General features: G+C 53.2%; 1 protein-coding gene and 1 long non-coding RNA gene across 2 annotated transcripts in view; both read right to left on the bottom strand.

Annotated features, from left to right (window-relative positions):
• The window catches only part of PKDCC (protein kinase domain containing, cytoplasmic), a 38,686-nt gene extending 30,059 nt beyond the window's left edge, over positions 1–8,627 (bottom strand). The window contains exon 1 of the mRNA XM_030035539.2: positions 7,720–8,627. Within this exon, the coding sequence (XP_029891399.1) occupies positions 7,720–8,391 (672 nt within the window). The 5' untranslated portion in view covers positions 8,392–8,627. The remainder of the gene's footprint in view (positions 1–7,719) is intronic.
• Positions 8,628–11,488: 2,861 nt separating this feature from the next.
• On the bottom strand, positions 11,489–18,062 carry LOC115350337. The gene is made up of 3 exons (XR_003926396.2): positions 17,912–18,062; positions 15,948–16,044; positions 11,489–15,611 (listed from the first exon to the last, which is right to left on the bottom strand). It is a non-coding gene; the product is annotated as an uncharacterized LOC115350337 (long non-coding RNA).
• Between the last annotated feature and the right edge of the window lie 1,787 nt (positions 18,063–19,849).

The raw sequence follows: 19,849 nt of genomic DNA, 5'->3' as shown, positions 1-19,849 counted from the left end.
TTTAAAATTAGTCTAGAGTCAATATTACTATTAGCACAGTGCCTGTGAGAACTAGTTCTTATCAAGATTTTCATGGCTATCACAGACATGAAAAATTGCAATCGGAGTTAGATGCCACAAGGCATCTACCTGAACCATCAGATGACTGTGTTGGTGCAAAAATCCACGAAAGAGACCTCCAAAAACCCCAGCTTGTATATCTGACACAGACACTTAATAAATCAGGACTGCAAGACTTCCAAGTATGGCCCCAGCTCATGCCCAAGTCCACCAACGCTCTCTGTGTCCGTGCGGCGAGCAGAGGGCCAGAGGATCAGAGCTCTGCTAGCCCTGGAGTGCTCTCCCACGGGTCATCTCCCGCCTCCTTGGCCAACCACCACAGCCCTACCTGCCCTTCCCGAAATATGGCTGCAATTGGAAGAGAGAGCATGTACAAAAGGGCCACAACGATCCGTTGCAAGGATAGAAGAGAGTATTTCAGTTGGAAGGGAACTACAACAATCATCTAGTACAACTTCCTGACCGCTTCAGGGCTGACCAAAAGTTAAAGCATGTTATTAAGGGCATTGTCCAAATGCCTCTTAAACACTGATGGGCTTGGGGCACTGACCAGCTCTCTAGGAAGCCTGTTCCAGTGTTTGACCACCACCCTGGTAAAGAAATGCTTCCTAAAGTCAAGTGTGAACCTCCCCTGGTGCAGCTTTGAACCATTCCAACGCACCCTATCAATGGATACCAGGGAGAAGAGGTTTACCTAGCTACCCGACGCTTGGATGGGGTGGGGAGTGAAAGGAGAAGCTCTAAAAACCATGCGCTTTCACTTGCAATTCTGCCCTGGTCATAACTAATTTCCAGGCCAGGATATGGATGTGGTGGAGCGGCCTTGTTCACTCATTGTGGCTCCCATGAAAAAAGGAAAGCAGCAAGAGAGAACTTGATCATACCCACAGCATCCCATGGTGACTGGTGATCTCCCCAAGCCGCCGCACAGAAGAAACAGTGCTGGGCTCCCCTGAAGGAAACTGGATGAGGTTGCAAGTCGTCAGCTCCCATAAAGGAGGCAGAAATTCAAACCAGAGTCTTCTGGAATGATTTACATGGCACATAAAACTGAGAAGCAATCATAGAAATCATTCAACAAATGATTGGGATTAGTTTTATGAATGCTGCTTTCAAAAGGATGGACGATGTAGCCCTTTTAACTTACGTGATGGCACGTGCCTTATGGAAAGCTGCTCCTGCCAAGAGCTTTGCAAGTTGAACTGACTCTGCCATCCCATGCAATTCAATGGGAAAAAAAACATTATTTGGTGACTTCAGCATCAAGACATACAGCTTCCCTTCCAGTAACACGAACAGTTAGAGTTGGTTTGCAATTGTACCAGCTCTGCGCTTCCAGCAGCTCTGGAGTTCTTGTTAACAGATCCTTTCTTCACTCTTAAAAGTGCAGGATAACATCTGGGCCTTTTGGGAAGCAGTCTCGCAATAAAGAAGCACTTTGTGTAATTCTTCTTTCCTCGCCAAACCGCATCCGTCTGCTCTCTCTGCCCTTCTCCACTCCACCCCAAGCTCCTTGGGGCTGTGGGGACATCTGTTAGCAGCAGCGAGCTGTCTCCACCGAGCCATCAGTAGGTGGCACTGCCTGCTTTTTTCTCTCCACCCACGTAAGTGTCCAGTGCTGACACCCTATATAGACCACCACTAACAACTTTGAAGGATGCCCCAGTGACTCAGACACCTCATCTCCTGCAAGGTGTGTCTACAGGCAGGTCAAGCAGTGGAGTGTCCGGGACAAAGGCGCAGCTTCATCTCTGCTCGCCAGACAGCGGTGGTGGCAGCTTTTCCAGAGGAAGGAGGTGCCCAGCAAGCGGTGCAAACCTCTCCTGCTACCTCAACAGGATTTGGCAGACTCATCTGCTCGGGACCTGAAGTTCCTCTGATCCTAATGCCAGTTAAACAGATGGTGTCAGCCTGGTCTTGCACCGTGTGTGGTGGCCTCATTCATCTTTAGACAACCTGTCCCAAGAGCAGCTCAAATGAGCTACTTCAGAAAAGCTTTACAAAAAAATCCCAGTCTAAAAGGACTCTCCTACTCGCAGCAATCCCCTACCAATGACTGCATGTGGAGCATGTAGTCAGACCCCAGCCAGCCCCAGCCCCAGCTTGGAAGGTTAATTCTCATTAGGTGCTTGGTTTTGAAAAGTCTGCTCCCAAGAGCTGTGAACCTCTGCTGCCCCATCCAAAATTCAGAATGACAAATTCTCCACATAGTCACCCACCACCTGGTATCAGCAATCACAGCACTTTTCTCAGGCCAACAGTTCCCAAAGTTGTCATGGTCAAGCTCTAGCCAACTGCAAATCAAGTCTTGTTGCTGGGAATCCTGCACCATTGACACCACAAAGGGGAGTCAATGCCCACCCACTGGCAACAGGGAAGAGGTCCCTGAGTAGCTGTTTCCACCACGGCTTGATCTCCCCTTCCCCCCTCCTTTCTGTGAAAACAACTGTGGATTCATGCAAGCAGGATGGGGAAGGACCAGACCTTCAACAGTCCATGCTCTCCCTACACAAATGTATTTGCACTGGAAATTAATTGTATATTGACTTTCTTCAGACTTGGAAAGACTGTCTACTTCCACTTGGAATACGCAAACTGTATACAAAGCTTTACTATTTTAATTCTCACATTAAAATTAAAACTGCCCTATCCTGCTGGCTATGCATATGTACAGGGAAACCATCAGGGTAAGATGTCTGTTAATTATCACATGTAAAGAAAAGAAAATCTTATCTAAAAATAGGTATTTAAAAATATCATGACCGGCTAGCACATCTTAAGTCTACCGAACTTGTCGACAGCAAATGATGTATTATTTTCAGTACTATTTTATTCAGTGAATTTTCTAAGTGATAAATATTCCCACTGTAATCCTGACCATTTAAAACAAATTAATAAAAAAATGTACTAGTCCTAACAGAACCAATTCATATAGAGACTGCTTTGACATCATAACTTGGATGGTGACTTTTTTAGTGTGGATGCCATCCCAGTATTTCATCTGCGTGTCTTAACTTTACGCTAAAGCTAAATAAGCCACATGAAACGCCTTGTCTGGGCAGTCAGCAAACCACCGGTTCTGTTAGCAGCTGGTGTCTTCCATTGGCTTCAGATAAAGCCAACCGTTTTCCTTGAGCTTTTGTGTTTGTTTTTAAGAAAGCGGTAGCTTCTTCTTAAATGAATCATTGTGAACTCACACTACCAGTGCTGATAAATAGCTGTCACAGAAATAAGCTTGCACTCTTCCAACCGTCTGCAGTTTCAAACCTTCCCTCCCTTCTCTTCGGCTTCAGTAACGCAAAGAAAGAAAAGAATTCCTCTAAAGAGCCACTTATGCCCATGAATGGCAACACCCTTAATTCTGATACTCCAGGGCTATAATTACATTATTACAGTAAATCAAACATTGCCTTTGTGTCTTTACAATCGCGCTCATTGTTTGAAACTAACTGCAAATGGTTTGATTTTCTTTTCTTCCTCAAATACGGGCAGGGAGGAATTAAAGCATACTAAATCATCTTCCCCACTAAAACGCACAGAAAGCCAGGATTCAGACAGCAGCATTTGAACTTTGCAAGAAAAGAAACCGCAGCACGGAGGGAAAGGAAGAGATCAGGCACCGCATTTGACACAGAGCGACTGCAAAGCAATTAGCGGGCCGCTAAATCCTCTGTTACAATAAATCACTGACCCAGTTCCCCCTCTTCCCCAGTGCCCTTCATTATAAAATCAACTTTAATGAACTACCCCTCTCTTCCCCACTCCAAAGAAAATATATTTCCAGCGCAGCCTGCACCTGCCCTTCCCAGCGGCTGCCTCGCCAGGGAGCCTCGGGCAGCCCCGGCAAGCGGCAGCGGGCCGGGGGCTGCCCCAGACTGCGGGGGCAAGGGGGGTGATGGCACTTCGGCGGCATACAGGCGCTTTTAGTGATGGGCAGAGCACGTAAATAAAAAATAGGAAGGCAAGCTGCCTTCGCCTCAGCGTTGGCTAATGCGAAACCTCTCTCCCTCTTGCCGGTTTTCCACGTTTCTTTTGATAGACTTGATTCGCCACATCTGCCGGAGCTGACACATCTGGCTCCTTCCCCAGGCGGAGGGCACGGTGGACATGTCAACATGTTGTCTGAAGGCAGGGGTACTTTCTGGAAAGAGCTCTTTTCCCCTCTATCATACATTGTACAATAATCAAGCCTTTTAAAAGGACGGCGGGGGGAAAAAAAAAAAAAAAAAAGCTGATTTTGACAAGAGACAGGCCAGAATGGGAACTGCTGAGACAGTAAAGAACAAGCCTGTTATCTTACAAACTACACTTCAGGCTGTCAGCTGCCAGAGATTTACAGGAAAACCCCCTTTCCTAGGACTGAACCTCCACGAAACTTCATTTCCAGCAGAAGAAACTCACGAACGCATTCACCCCGAATAGCCCCTGACCGGGGCCGGGGATGCTCGGGAGCGGCGGGGCGCGGAGGAGGACAAGGCAGCCCGGGGGAGGGCGGCTGCCGCCGCCGCCGCGCCGCTCCCCTGCCCGCGGCGGCCCTACGGCGTGCGTGGATGGTTCCCCGGGTGCCGGGGCCGCTTCCCCCGCTTCTCCTCCCCCCAGCCCACGGCGTGGGGAGGCGGGGGAAGACCTCCGGCTTGCCCCAAGCAGCCCCGGTTCGTCTCCAGCCCCGGGCGGGGCGGGGAGCTGCGGGGATCCCGCCGGCTCCGGCCGGGACGGCGCTCGCAGGTGGCAGCGGGGGCGGGTGCTGGCTCCCGCAGAGGCCGGGAGGGAAAAGCATCGCCCGCCTCCGTGCCCCAACCCCTCCCGGCTTCCCCCTCGCTGTCCCGAGCCGGGGCTGCTGCAGGCTGCCCGCCAGCCCTGCCCGCCCGCAGCACAGGAGGGTGGCATGTCCTTCGAGCTATTTATAGCAGCCGGCTCGTATTTGGGTATGCCGGGAGCTGCCGGGGCGGGGGGGGGGTAAGGAGCAAAAAAGAGGTAAGGAGCAAAGGCAGAAAAGCTCCCGGCCTTGGCTGGCCCAGCAGATGTGTTGCGCCTTTGGCATCTGTAGGCAGTATGGGTCCTACTGCTCCAATGAAAGCTGAAGCGCCTGTCAAAAGCCAGAAGAGGGGAGGAGATGCTGGCTTTTGAACCGATTTCCTCCGCCTCGGCAGCAAACCCTGGACAGTGATTTCTAAGCCCTGGGCCGGCTGCCGCTGAAAACAAGCTAAAAATCAGACCTGAGGTCGGTAGATTCTGTCCCCTTTGAGATGTTAACAGAGACATAATTAATAAATTTCCCGTTGCTCGCTGGTGCCCGTTTTCTGCACCGGTTTTACGACTCCGGCGTGCCACCAGAGACCTATTCCTGGCCCACACAGCTGCCCCGACTGTGCCTAGATAAAGCCTGTCAGGGCGATTTTTATAGTCTCCCTTCAAGGTAATGTCTTATCAAAGGTTTAGCCATCGCTCACGCCGCAGTAACCTCGCCCCATGCCTCTCTAGAATGAAATACGTTAAACAAAAATGTGGGCGACGTACGGGGGCTCAGGGCTCTTCTGATCCCAGCCAGGCAGCTCTGTCAGGGGTTGATGGAGCCGGAGGGCAGACAAAGGAAAACGCGATGACAAAATCGGAACGAAACTGAAAACATGTTTCTGATTTAAGTGTAATCTATTTTTAAATTGGGTGGCATGTAAATATGAAGCCCTAATTAACACGCGGGATTTTTGCCCATGAGAGCATTTTCCCAGCACGGAGGCTGGGCGTGTTTCTCCTCCCGGCGCTTGTGGAAGCGCCTGCTCGTCCTCCGGCAGCTCCAGCCCCGGCCCTCCGCGCCGAGGGACACCCCACATCTCGCCTTCGCTTCCCCCTCCGGAGTCCACCCGACCTCACGAAACGGAGGAGTGAATGACTGCGGCTCCCCCGAGCTCCGCTGCAGAGGGAGCGGTGCTGCAGACAGCTGCCAGCCCGCTGCCGGGGGTCCCCCCTGCCCGCACACGCGGAAACACCGCGGCGGCGGCTGCTGCTCGGGACCCTTCACAGACAACGCAGCCCCCTTCCATTTTGTGAGGAGGACTGATCCAAATCAACGCCAAATTAATCTTTCCAGAGCAGAAAACTACACACGAGTAACACGGGGAAGAGCCACTAGCGCCTACTAAAATGATCCGCGACTTTAAAAACCACACGCTTCAAGCTCAACCTGGCCAACTCGCTTCCACTGAGCAAGAAAAACAATCTTGGGGGAAGAAAAAATCCCCATAGCGTTTACAACTGTAGGGTGTATTTCCTGCTGTCAACTCAATCAGTAACGATGGCTGCACCCAAGCACGGGTTTCCCAAGAAGAATTCATCACAGCAACAGAGGAGCAACTAACATCCTTACTAGGAGCACAGCTTTTTGTAGTTTGCCAGATGTTGTTCTCCTCATGTATTATAGTTAGAGCTGGCACCACAGAGGAAAGAATATGGAAATAGGAAGGAAGGAAGGAAGGAAGGTTAATATCTATTTTCTTGTGGATAAACCATGACCACCCTTTCTTTGAACAGTATATGAAACTCGAGAGCTTTGATCGCTGGGATCTGAAGTTCTCATGGGGGAGCTGGTACTCCTGCTGCTGCTGCTGAAGAAGAAACACAAAACTCCTTTACTCGATCCAGTTCAAAAAACACCTACTGTGAGACCGTCTGGTCTAACGTTCATTTTTTATTCTACTGCAACGCTCACGCTATGCGAAACGCAATAGGAATTTCCATACCAGCATTTACATCCAAATGGACCCGTTGAGATTCATGCTGATGTGTAACAGTCCTACTATGCAGCCCTTCTGGCAAGTGCCGCGGTGTCGGCGCACTGACTAACAAGACTAACACTCGGCCTCTCCCAGTTGTTACTCCGTGGGCTGCTCCCTGTGCCGGGGCTGCGCGTACCCAGCGCGGCGCCGCGGAAGGGGCAGCGCCCGCCGAGAGCCACCGCGGACGCTGCCGGGGTGCCCCCCTCTGCCTCCTGCTCTCCAGGGGTGCCCGGAGCAAGCGGCGCTTGCATTCTAGACGGCCTTTATTTCCCACGTTTGGGGAGTGCTTTTGAATCGCCGAGTCCTTCCTCAGCTCTCGCCCTCGCCCCCTTCCTCACCTGGGTATTAATTTTGCGGACGAGGAAGAGCGATCAGAAAGCAAGCCGCAAGGCCGGCCGTGGCGGGCGGATGCCGGCCAGATTAGCCCTGCTCCAGGCGGCAGGGGCGATGCCCCGCGTCCCGCACCTTGCCCCGGGCCCGGCCCCCGGGCCCGGCGCGCCCCGCCGGGGCGAATGGCTTGTCGGCGGGTGGCGAGCACCGCTGATGGTGCGGGGCTGCCGGCGGAAAGCGCCCATCGACGCGCCTCCTGCCTTCCCCCGGACCCGCGACGGGGAGGGCAGGCGAGGAGCCGCCGCGCCCGCAGGGACCTCTGCCTCGGCAACCGCCGGCCCTCACCGCGCCTCTCGACGGGGCCGCGGCTCCCCGCGGAGGCGGTGAACTCTCGGGGGCTTCGCGGCACGGCCCCGGCCCGCTTCCCGCTCACGCCCCGGCCGGCGGCGGTAGCACGGACAGGTTGCCCGCGGCGGGGCCGAGAAAACGGCGGAAACCCGGCGCAACCCGCCCGCCTCGGCGGGGCTCCGCGGCCGCCCGCGCAGGACCCGCGTACCTGCAGGACGTTGGCGTGGCGCAGCCGCTGCAGCAGGATCATCTCCTTGACGATCTTGTAGGCGGCCAGGCGGTAGCAGTCCCCCAGGGCGGAGAACTGCCGCACGCAGTGGGCGATGTCGTGCCCGCCGAAATCCACCGCCTTCAGCGCCACGGCCAGCGTGCGGTTGAGGACCGCCTTGTAGACCGCCTTGGTGTACCCCGAGCCCAAGTACTGCACTCCGCTGACATTGCGGATGTCGCGGCAGCCCAGCAGCGGCGGCTCCAGCGAGAGCTCGGCCGAGGCGCCGGCCCGCGGCCCCGCCGCCGCTCGGCCCCGCGGTCCCGGCTGCTCGGCCGAGGTGCGCGGCGGCGCCAGGTCCATCAGGCGCCGCTCCCGCGGCCGCAGCGGCCGCCGCCCCGCCGCCGCCGCCGCCGCCGCCCGGTGCTGCCGGTAGCGCAGCACCTCCTCGTAGCGCTCGCGGATCTGCCGCGCCAGGGCGGCCCGGCCGCCGCCGCCGCCGCCCTCCTCCTCCGGCGGGTAGAGGGGGGCGCCGGGCGGGGAGGGGGGCGCCCCGTCGCGGGGCGGCGGCGGCGGGTGCTCGGAGCCGGGGATGAAGAGGACGTTGAGCAGGGTGCCCAGGAGGAAGGCGAGGCAGCAGCCGGCCGCCACCGCCGTCTTCCTGCGCCTCATCGCCACTTCGCTGCCGGCTTGTCCAGCCTTTCGGGCTTCTCTCCTCTGCCCCTTCCCCGGGAACCAGCTCCGAGGCTTTTTTTTTTTTTTTTTTTTTTTTTTTCCCCCTCTTCCCCCCCCCCCTTTTTTTTTTTTCCTCCGAGCTGTGCCGGCGGCAGAGCGGACCCGGGCGCTCAGCCGGAGCTCAGCCCCTTACGGCGCGCCCGCATGACACTTGCCTCCCTGCTTTTAAGCCTCTGAAGCACTTATTATTAGCGGGACGCGGAGGAGGGCGGGGGGGGGGGGGGGATCCCCGGGTCGCTACCCCCGCCGACGCGCACTGATTGACAGCCCGGCCCTTCCCGCGGCCCGGCCGAGCAGCAGGGGGGCCTGGGAAACGTAGTTCCCCGCGGAAGCCCCGCCGGCGAGGCCGGGAGCCGGGACTACATCTCCCAGGCTCGGCAGAGCCCCCCGGCGGGGAAGGCGCGGGGCGGGGCGGGACGGCGCGGGCGGGCCCACCCCCCGACGGGCGCCGCGGCCCCGGCGCTGGGGGTGCCGCCGCCGCCGGGGGCTGCCGGGCGGGGCGGGCCGCGGGCGCTGCCGCCGGGCGAGGCGGGAGCTGCGCGGCGGTGGTCCTTCCCACGCGTGTCCGCGCGGCGCGGTGAAAGTCGTGCCGGCGGCGGTTTGCGCGGGATGCCCTCGTCCCCGGCAGCCGCGGGGGGGGACACACGCGAGGGACACAAGCACCCGCGTACCCACAGAGCCGCACAAAGGCGGGGGGGTCCGATGCCTTTTCCCCACCTCTTTTCTCGCCTCCAAAATAAAGCGAAACGAGGCGGCTGCAGCCAAGAGCTGCGGGTTCACGATCCGGGGTGAAAGCCGCATCGTCGGGGTCTTGATCGCTCCCCCTCCAGCCACAGAACAAGGCGGGCGCCTAGGTGGGGGGCAGGGGAGCGGCGAGAGGGGCTCGGGGTGCCTGTCACCCACACGAGCCTCCAGCCACAAATCACGGTCTCGGCATGGGGTAGCCCCTGCCCTGTTGGAAATGTGAATTGCAGGGGTGAGTGCTAATGACATGGTTATCCATCAAGCCCACATTACGACGCTGTTAACAACTAATTAACAAATACAATCAGCCCGCGAAACTTCCACAAAGGAAAGACCATCAACAAGAGAAAAGCCGTAAAGAGTCAGGCGAGGCAAAGTTCACCACAATGGAAGCGGGAAATCATTTCCAATAAGGGAAAGGGACGAGCCATTTAGGTAATACACATCGGACGTACCAAAGGAAGAAAAAAAAAAAGAGAGAGAGAAAAGAAAAAAAGAGAGAAAAAGAAAAGAAAAAAAGATAAAAAAGAAAAAAATGAAAAAGAAATTGGCGACGGCTCCCAGGAGCCAGCGTGCTGTGATCGCCAGCTTTTCCTCCAGCGCCGACAGAGAGCGGAGCCGGGGGAGGCTCGGCCCCCGGCCCCGGCCCCCGGCCGCCCGCCCGCCCGCTGCCGGCGCCCGGACCCGCCGGGAAGCGCTCGGGGACCGGAGGGAGCCGCGAGACCGGGAGGAGGCGGGCGGAGGCAGCCTCTGGAGGGGATGTGGGAGATCGACCGGCTCTCCCAGCAGCCTCCTCTTTCTCTCGCTGCCTCCAGAGAGCCCTCCGCAGGCACCGGCGGCACGGCCCGCCCGCGGCCCCGCACACGGGGCGGGCGGAGGCGCGGGCAGCAGCCCGCCCGCAGCACGGCGGACCGGGCGCCCCTTCCCCGCGGGACTCCCGGAGCCCGGCACTAACCACCACAGATGAATAACGGGGGGGGGGGCGCGCGATCGCCAATTAAAATAAAAATAACACGGAGGGGTGGGGGAGGGCTGTGCCCGGCGGGGCAGCGGGGTCCCCGGCGGGGCAGCGGGCTCCCGGTGGCGGCGTGCCGTCCAGCCCCCGCCGTACTCGCTCCGCCCACCGGGGCGGTGCCACCTGCCCTCCCCGCGGCTGCGGGGGTCCCCGCGGGGGGGAGAAGCACGCTGCGGGTGTTGAAGAGCCGGGAGTTTATGCTTGCCGTATCCCACAAGGGTTTCTCTTGGGGGAGGGAGGCTGTTAGGGGTTTGGGGTGGGTTTTGGTTCGCTTTTTTTTCACCTAATCGTTTCTGTTGTTATCCAGCGGGAGCAGCGGGTTTTTTACCTTTCAGCCATGCCAGGACAGCTTCGCTGCAGCTTTCCCGAGCCAGCCCCTGTTCCTGCTGCGGTCAGTGGGATTTCACGGGTGTAGCGGAGGACGGGTTGCAGGCCGGGATAAATTTTTGCAAAGTAAGCGGGTTCACAACGATATGAAATGCGTTTCCAAAGATGTCGGGACACCTGCAGGCCTCCCTGTTTTGAGTGGGATCCCCCCACCACCACCCCCGCAGGCGGCAGGAGGCTCGGATTGCCTTCCCGCCGTAGGTTTGGGAGAGCTGAATGGACCGACCTCCGCCGGTGCGCAGCCCCTCCTTCCCCCCCCCCCCCCCCTCCCGGTAGGGCAGAGGCCTCCCGAGGTGCAATATTTTGCAGCCGGTCATCTCAAATCGCACGTTGCAGGTCAAGTCACCGCGGAGGGCTTCGCCAGCCCGCGCTTCCCGAGCCAAGCGCAGCAGGCGCGCAGCCCGCCGTCCTGCGCGTCCCCCGGGGAAATCACGGCGATTTGCCCGAGAGCATTTGAAACGTGCACGCTCGGCTGGATTTATGGCTTGGCCGATGCTAGCCAACGCTTTCTATTCCTGCACGGATAGAGTCAGAGTAAAGTCGGGGCGGTTGTGCAAGCCGAGAAAGGAGGAGGCCCTGGAAGCGTTACCAGCAAGCAGTGTGATCTCAGCGGAATATTTCTTACAGGCCAAACCGGGGGCGACCCGAGGCCAACAACCTCTTGGAGGGGGGGGGAGCCGACTTCTCCGAGGCGCCGTGCCCGCCACGAAAGCGGAGGGTGCCCCGGGGGTTGCAGGCAGCCCCGGGGGAGCGGCTGAGGGCCCCCGGCAGGGCCAGCGCGGAGAGAGGGGGAAGCTTGCTTTGCCAGGTACCTCGCATGGCACCTGCACCCCTGCAAGCTTTTGGGGGGGGGGGTGCACATCTCCGCGAGGTGGAGGCAGTGCCCGCTGTTCTTGCTGGACGAGGAGAGGGTCTGCGGAGCAATGGGGGGGCGGGGCGGGCTTCACTTGTCACCGTGAGGAGGGAGTGATTTAAGGAGAGCGGCCCGAGGGGCCGGGGGGAAGAGCCACCCTTCTGCCTTCCCCTTTGCCTCTCCCCAGAAACGCGCCGCGTCGGGCCGGGCAGCGCCTGGCGCCGCGGAGGCTGCGCGCCCGCGGAGGTTGCGCGCCCGCCGCCGGTCCGCCGTGTTCGCGCAGTTTACGGGAACACAACCGGACTGCAAAACAGATGCTCCACAACCCGTTAAAGCGGGCCACCTGTTTTTCACATCACGCCCCATCTCAAAGCCGGTTTTCTTCATTATGTCCCTCCCGACAGATAGCATGAAATACATCACTCATTTAGATATGGGAGCCGACCTCTGGAGGACGACTTGCGCGGAGCACTTTGATGTTGAGAGACAGATTTCAAAAGACAGAAAGCCCCTTCCATGTTTCTAATTACCCCGCGCCCGGGGCCTGCCACTGATTAGAGCGGCGGTGCCGGGGCGAGGCGGGCGGGCGGGCGGCCCGGCGCGGCCCGGCTGGGCGAGGAGGGGCCGCCCGCCGCCCTAAACCGCGCTGCCGGGAAAACCGACACAGGGGCATAAACAGAGCTACAGTCTCTAAAGTCAACGGCGAGCTGGGGCGAACAGCAAACAGCCCGTGCCGGCGTGAAAACGCAGCAGAAGCCTTTTTCTGCATCCCCCTCCCCCGCACCCCCGGCCTCCCCCGCCGCCGAAGGAGATTTAGGAGCAGACGGTATCTGCTCCCGCAGCCAAGGCTCTTTTGCAAGACGGTGCGCTGAAAGCATTACAGACCTTGCTAACGGTTCTGCTCACATGCGAGCCTTTTATCTCGGCAGCGCAGTTGGAAAAGCTGAATCACCGCGGAGAGAGGGCGGACTGAAGGGTATTTTTTCATGTGCAACAGGCTGCTCTTTATTTGATCTTCACAGTCCCTATTTCTATCAATATTCCTAAAGCTGAGGGATCAAACACGGAAAAATTAAAACCATGCTACCATGCTAAATAAGATTAAGATCGTGGCAATATATTGACTGCTCCCTGGGGAAATAATTTTGTTGCTGCAGGAGCCGTGGCCGTCCTGGAGGCAAAGCTTGCGTTTCAGGAATGGGTGACGGGAAGGGGAGGTTTGGTTGAGTCTGCATCCAGACCCGGACAGGAGCAACTGCCAGTGCCCATGCTCCTGTCCTCCTCTGTGCTCCCAGCCCAGCTGCATGGGCATCGCTGGTCTATGGAGTCAATGAAATTTGCCAGGCTAAGCTCAGTTATCCCTGGTTTTACACCCACAAGCAGGCATCTTCAAGTGAGCCCCACTGTTGGTCTCAAGGGATTTTGACTCCAGGCCCCAAGAAAGAAGTCCCACATTTTCAAGTGCGGGTAGCTTCACAACCTCACTTAAAAACCACAACGGGAAAAATGTTGAGTTGGTATCCTTCAGAGCTTCTGCTGGGGAGGTTTGTTCTTCCAGAAGTGTTCTGCGCTCACATCGCTCCCCTTTGACACTTAAGAGTTAATTTTCTTTTGAAAGGACTTCATAACCTGTTGAATTCCTGGCCACCTGTTCTGGCTGCTTATGTGGAAGGAGAGCTTTTCTTGGAAAGCCCAGCCTCAGCCACGAGGCCAGAAGTCCCTTGAAAATGCAAGTCCATGTCCTGCATGCCTTTTCGCTGAGGGCTCCTCCATGTCCAACCTCTCCGTCATTCCCTGCTTTGCCAAGGTCTTGTCAGCTTTCAGGGCAGGATGGAAAGCCTCTCTTTCCTCAGAGATGTGGGACCAGTGGTGGGCCCTTGGACGCATATATCTCATAGCCTTTTTAAAGTTTTCTTCCATGGCAAAATCTTTGTAGTGCTTTTTACTTTAAACAAGATATCTTTTTTTGATGTTGTTTCTTCCTTTTCTCTCAGGAAACCCACTCCCTCGTATATTTGAAGCAAGCTGAGATGCAGCCAATTGTATTAGTTCTGGCTGGAGCAAAAATGCATAATGAAACACTGGATGTGTGGTGTCAGTCCAAAATAAATGGTCACTAGCAGAGCCAGCAAAAACCTGCAAGCACAGACGGTCTGCAAAAAAAGGAAAAGCTTGGACTCTACCTGCGGTGCTCTGCATTTTTCCAAAGGGAATAATGAACTTTGGGGTTTAGAGAGCTTGGGAAGAGACACTGGGGCACAGTGCCTTTTTGATTACATTTGTGAATTGTGATGATTCTTGTATTTTTTGTGAATACAGCATCTGTAAGTGGGAGAAGATGTTTTATCTCCTAACCCGTATTCTCAAAGCACAGCAGTTTGGGTTTTTATGTGCCAGATGTCAGTGTGCCCTGATTCTTCAGGCAGTTGGGATTAAAGCTTCCCCGTATCAGAGAGGTGTTACAAGGATAACTCCATTAATGCATGTGGAAATCTGGTACTGCAGCGATAAAGACCCTGTAAATATTTACACAGACAAGCAAGCTCATGGAAATTTTGCATTATTAGCTTAACGTCATTACAAGGAAGTAGTTGAGAAAGTCAGCAGTATATTACATTTGCTTTTGGTTTTAATTAAACATTGACAACATATCTGGTGCTGCTTCAAGCCACAAGATTCAGAGGGTCACTGCTCTAAATATTTTACAATCTGCAGGGAAATATCAAGTCTCAAGAGAAGGAAAAAAGTAACATAGCCGCTATAAGAATAAATCTTGCCAGTCAGACCTTTTACACTTTTGAGAGTTAATAAAATAGTGGGTAAAGAACAACCAGAGGATATAATTTATTTGGACATTCAAAAGCCTTTTGATAAACACCCATACAAGAAACTGTTAAGGAAACTTGGTAACCACAAAGTGAGAGGTAAAGTCCTGTCATGGATTAAAATCTGGTTATAAATGGGTATGGAATAAATGGCCAATTCTAGCAGGGAAAGAGATTAATAATGAGGTGCCCTAGAGAGCAGGACTCAGACCAATATTGTTTAATGCTTTATTAATAACCTGGGGGTGAGTAGTGAAGTGGCAAAAGTTGATGTCAATAGAAAAGTACTTAGCTTAGGTCAGGAGCAACTTCAGAAGAATTTAATAAAATGGCAGGACCATGCACAGAAGTATGAGGGCAGCTTGGAAATTGCCTTCAAAACCCACAGCAGCGCTCCCGCTCCTCCTGGCACGTGGACCTGTCCCTCCCACATCTCTACAAAGGTGAGGGTAGGTAAGCTGAGGACAGGCAGATGTTTCCAAGCATCTCAAGTACTTTTTCACTCCTCCCAGTTGCTGCCCAGCTCCCCAAGTTCATTATGCCAGGAGGAAAGAGTGAGCTCCCACGTGGCAGGCCCCTCTACCAGCCTGTGAATAATATCCCTGTGAGCTCCTCCAGTAATTGTTTAAAAAAGCTGATGTGAGTTCCCATGGCTGATCCTTCCCTGAGGACATGCCAAATGCTCTAGGTCACCTCTCACAGGCATTTCAAAAATTACGTGTTTGGTCTGACGAGCGTGACACGGCAGCAAGCCTCAAGTCTGCTTAGTCTAAGAATGTAAGCTCCTGGGTGCTGCCTGGCACCTGGAAAAACAAAACCTGCCAGCACAGCTGGGGTGCAAATACCTATATGAAAATAGCAGTCACATCATCTAGTGCGTAACGGGGTAAAGACACAGGCAGCTGCCTGAACTTATGCCACTGAGCTTCTGGGTGAGTTGTTTAGGTGAGTTATTTACTCTGTGGCTTTTTCTTCCCACTATTTCACTCTTACGGTGTGGCTGTGTCTTGCTGGACCATGTTGATGTGAACTGTAGCATCATGACCTTGCGCAGGCCTGAATTCACATTGCAAGCTCTTTATTTGGGCCTGGTACACGGACAAATGTACTTACCAGCAGTCTGGATGACGTTCAGTGCTATCTTTGTGTAATCTCATTGCTGCCAGTCCTCTGTTCCAACTGTTCTGTCTTCTCCACAGTGCCACCCAAACACAGTGCAGGCTGCTCTGGCTTTTGAAAGTAATGACGTTCATGGCAATTCAAATGGCTGTTTTTCGCAGGGATTTATTATTGTCTTCTTTTTAACCAGTGGGTCATTTCCAAGGATACTATCCTGGAAAAGAAAGTAACTCATAAAGAAAGGTTTTTAAAAATCCTCTTGATATGACTTGTAAAGTATTTTGAAGTACCACCCACAAAAGAAATTGTTTTTAAATCCCCTCTTTCATCTGATGATTTATATTACATTAGAAATCCCCCATGTTCCCAGCATCGGGACCCCAGAGTAGTAGGTGGGGTGTCAGTGCTGACCACACAGGGCTCTGTTCCCAAAGGGAACTGGAAGGAGTCACACCCCAGGTGGGAAGTCCACATGCACTTACCTCCGATCATGCAGCACCCAGGAGACAACCCAGGGCTCGTCCCTCTCAGTGAATCATATCCACCTCACCTTGTCCCTGCGTTTGTAGTTCAATCCAAGCTCTTCGAGGCTTGTGGGCACTCTTGGATTCTTACTTTTACTTCTTTTTTTTTTTTCTCTTCATAATCTGAAATGAAAAACCATACACACATGCACATAATATGCATTCTGCCTAATAAACAATAACCTAATACTTTAATGCAGCGGGATGGGCTCCAGGTGTGAATAGGCTTTATTTGTGGAGTTTTATGAATTGACATCAAATAAGGACCTGCTCAGAAGTGAAGGAACAGCTTGAGCAGCACTGATCTAACTGCTCAGCACGTGTAACCAGGGGTTCTGCCAAGGATCAGGTTGGAAAGGAGTGATTTTGCAGGCCAGGGGTGCGTGCTGTGTTTGCTGCTGAGCCTGAGGTGCAATTCTCTCTGGCTGTGGTTCACAGAGTTATTATGGGAAGCAAAATGTTCAGGCAACATCAAGGTAACATTTGCAATAAGTATGATACTACATGAGCATAGTGCGCAGTCATGCAAACGTGAAGGTCACTGAATGATTTGGGATTGATGGTTTAAAATTGGTACGTTTTACCATCAGCACCATCACTTTTCTCCGTAAGCACCATCCAAAGAAAAGCTTTGGGAGCTTGTTCTGAGGAAACAGGGTAGGCCGGAGTCTGAGGCAACCCGTGGCTCTGGGCAGCTGCAGCATTAAAGCAAGAAAGCCTAAAACAAGTATTTGACTTCAAACTGCCAAGGCAGAGCCCTGGCATCTCCCTGGAAGTGGCTGCCCTCTGCGTGCCTCGCTGCCCTGCCCAGGTGCGGTGGGAGGTACTGCTGCCTCCGCTGTGTTTAGTAATCATCTCTCCAGGCTTCGCTTGTGGTCTTCCTCTCTTTCCCATCTTCACCACTGAGCCTGCTTCTTCCAGCACACCCCCTTTTCCCTCTATGCAGCAAGCCCCTCCGGGCATCCCTTCTGCTTCTTCCTCCTGCCAGCAGAGAAAATGGCAGTTTCTCTGCTCTACTCTGCCCTGCCCTGCCCTGCCCTGCCCTGCCCCTCCTCCTTCTCCTCCTTCTCCTTCTCCTTCTCCTTCTCCTTCTTCTTCTCCTCCTCCTCCAGGCTTTTGAGGGCTGCAGTGACTGAGCCACTTCCAGCAGGACAATGCTGATTCCTTTCCTCCTGACTCCCAGAACAATTAGCAAAGGCTGGCATTTTGTTAATCCAGATGTAACTAATCACCACCAATGTTTTTATTTTAATTCCTCTGTCCCTATAGTCTTGAACAGCTTTAGGAACTGTGAGCTTTCATATGCAATTGTAGAAGATACTGATGTGGATATTTTGCCAGGCCATAAAATCCTTTGCAGCAGTAGTAGTTTTTTTAGAGGGCTTAAACAATTTTGGATTAAAATCAGGACAGAAATACAAGGGCCAGACTGGAGAGGTACAGAAGGAGGTTGTCTGAATCTTAGTTGCTCCAGCAGCATAGAGCAATGGAAAAGATCAGGAGCAGAGTGTTTTGTACTCAGAAGACGATTACTTGCTATCTACCAGTTCACAGCCATGGCAAAGAGGAAGACCTGGATCTGTAATTTATCCCTGTGCCTTTGGTATCTACCTCCAAGGGTGCTGGCAGGATAATTGCAGTAGTGGTTCTTAGAGATGGGAATGCTGTTCTTCCTATGAGAGAACCCAAGACTGAGTCCAAGAAAGATGTCAGGTCACTTTACAGCCTCTCATTTGAATAGACAAGATGTTTGAATTGTTTCTCAGAGTCACTTAAAAAAAAAGGCATGTGAAAATGTCAGAGAATTTCCTCTTTCCCTTTCCCACCCAAATACAAAATCAAATAAAAGCAAACACATGGGACACAAATATAAGAGCAGCCCCCTCTGCACGTATTCTCTGTGATACACAGGCTGTTTCCAGATGTATGGATTAGACCTCATCCAACTAGTGCTTAAAGCTCAGCCTTAGCATATCGATTGAATACTCACCAAGTTGGAAACTTCTGGGAAAACTAATGCACTCGGTGGTCAGGCTCACACCTTTGGCCATGGTACTGGTCACTGAATCTATTCTGTGGTCCTGTTGCCATCTCGTCATTCCAGTTAGACCATTTTCAAGCCTGCTAAAGCATAGATTTAAAGTCCTTGGAGTGTAATTAAAAATGAAAAATAAATCATGATTTTTTTTGTCTTTTGCCTGAATATTTTTAAATCAACTGTTGCTATGGTATAGGAAATATATAGCACTGACAGTACAAGCAGTGAAGTACACTCATGGTGAAAAAGCACAGCATCAACACTGTATCACGTATAAAAACCCAACTGCATCACATAAAAAAACCAAACCCACAAGTGTTTAAAAGCACTTCAGGATCTGCACTCAGAAGCAGTTCAAGATTTTCACATGTTATGTGTAAGAACATCTCACATAACTACTTTTGCTCATTGAGTATTTGTATGTGTGGTTGGACCCTGGATGAGAATTTTTCAGACGTAAATATGCCTGCAGTAATAGTAGGTACATTGGCAATAGGGCATCGCTGCGCTTGTGCAGGGCTCACACCCTAGGCTGTAGTTATTACTGCCTAACATGGTGCTTAGTATTTTTGGTCCTGATTCCGATCCTAACCTGCTTCAGCACTGACCTCTTATTTTGAGTGATATTGGTATGAATAAGACTAGACCAAGGTTCCTGGGGCTATAGATGTACAATAGGCATGTCAGCTTTACAACAGCCAACGTTATGGTGCCAACATAGGATTTTTATGTTCATGTTATGCACCAGAAGAGCCTGGGCATCCAAAGAGGGAGAACTAACTGCAAATGGGACTCAGGACAACCGTCAGGCTGAGAAAAGAGCCGCTTAAGCTCATCAGCAAGTACGGAGTGCAATATAGAGTTAGGTGCCTGGCTTAAGGCTGAAAGGTGATGCCTCTGCACTTGGGATTCGGACCCTGAAACACCCCTAGCTCCCATGAAAAAGCAGAGACTGAGGCTCCGTACTGCTACCTCATCGTGTAACCTGGTGGTTAGGATTGTCCTGCAATCCAGGAGACCTACATACCTGAATCCCTGTACTGCCTGACCAGAGCTCATTCCTTGTCCCTCACCTCTTACTGGAGTACTCTAGCAGGAGAGTACATGATGGGATTCCTTCCACCATGACTACTCATGATGGGCCGTGTGTTAAAAACTATTACGGAAATTATTCTGTACTGGGGTGTTTTTTATCAGCTGCTGCATAAAAGAATTGAGAGTCAGTCCCTGGTTAAATGATGAATGGAAGAAACAGAGACGCACAGCACACACATTTCCAGCAGTTAAGGGCACGTTCAACTCTAACAACACAAAAGGTGGATTTAAAGGCCACTCTGCTGACGTTGGCTTTAGGAAAGTAAAGGCACTGACTCACAGACCCAGGGGAGATGCCCAGCGGTGCTCTGCGAGGCCGGCTGAGCCCCGAGGATGGCTGCAGAGTCAGGCCCTCCCCGGGTGCTCACACCTGCACGGCTCGGCACATGCCCTGTGGGAAGGGGAGCACCCCGCAGCCTTGGCTGGCGGAGAATGACCTGCCAACTGGCTTTGGGCACCCCTGGGTCAAGGGTCGAAAGGATTTCTGAGGATTTTTCAGGTTCTGAAGCTTCCAGGTGCTTAGAGAAGCAGGTAATGACTACATCTCTCTATGGAAGTGTTTTTCTCACAGCATTTTGAGGATGGATATCTCCTCAGTCAAATGTGGTTACACTTTGCAGGGGGCTTTTTATTCCCACCTTTCTCTAAAGCGTAATAGATACCAGCCAATAAAGTCAGCAGCACTGTTTTGCAAGTAGAAAAACTGTATAATTGTGTATAGTCCTTTATTATTCATAAAATATTCCTTGATAATTTGGCTCTGTTTATCCTGAGAATTAAAAAAAAAACCAATAT

The sequence above is a fragment of the Aquila chrysaetos genome, chromosome 13, assembly GCF_900496995.4.
Source record: "Aquila chrysaetos chrysaetos chromosome 13, bAquChr1.4, whole genome shotgun sequence".
Lineage (NCBI taxonomy): Eukaryota > Metazoa > Chordata > Aves > Accipitriformes > Accipitridae > Aquila > Aquila chrysaetos.
The sequence above is the reverse complement of the archived record's forward strand: the minus strand, read 5'-3'. Positions and strand labels throughout refer to the sequence as shown.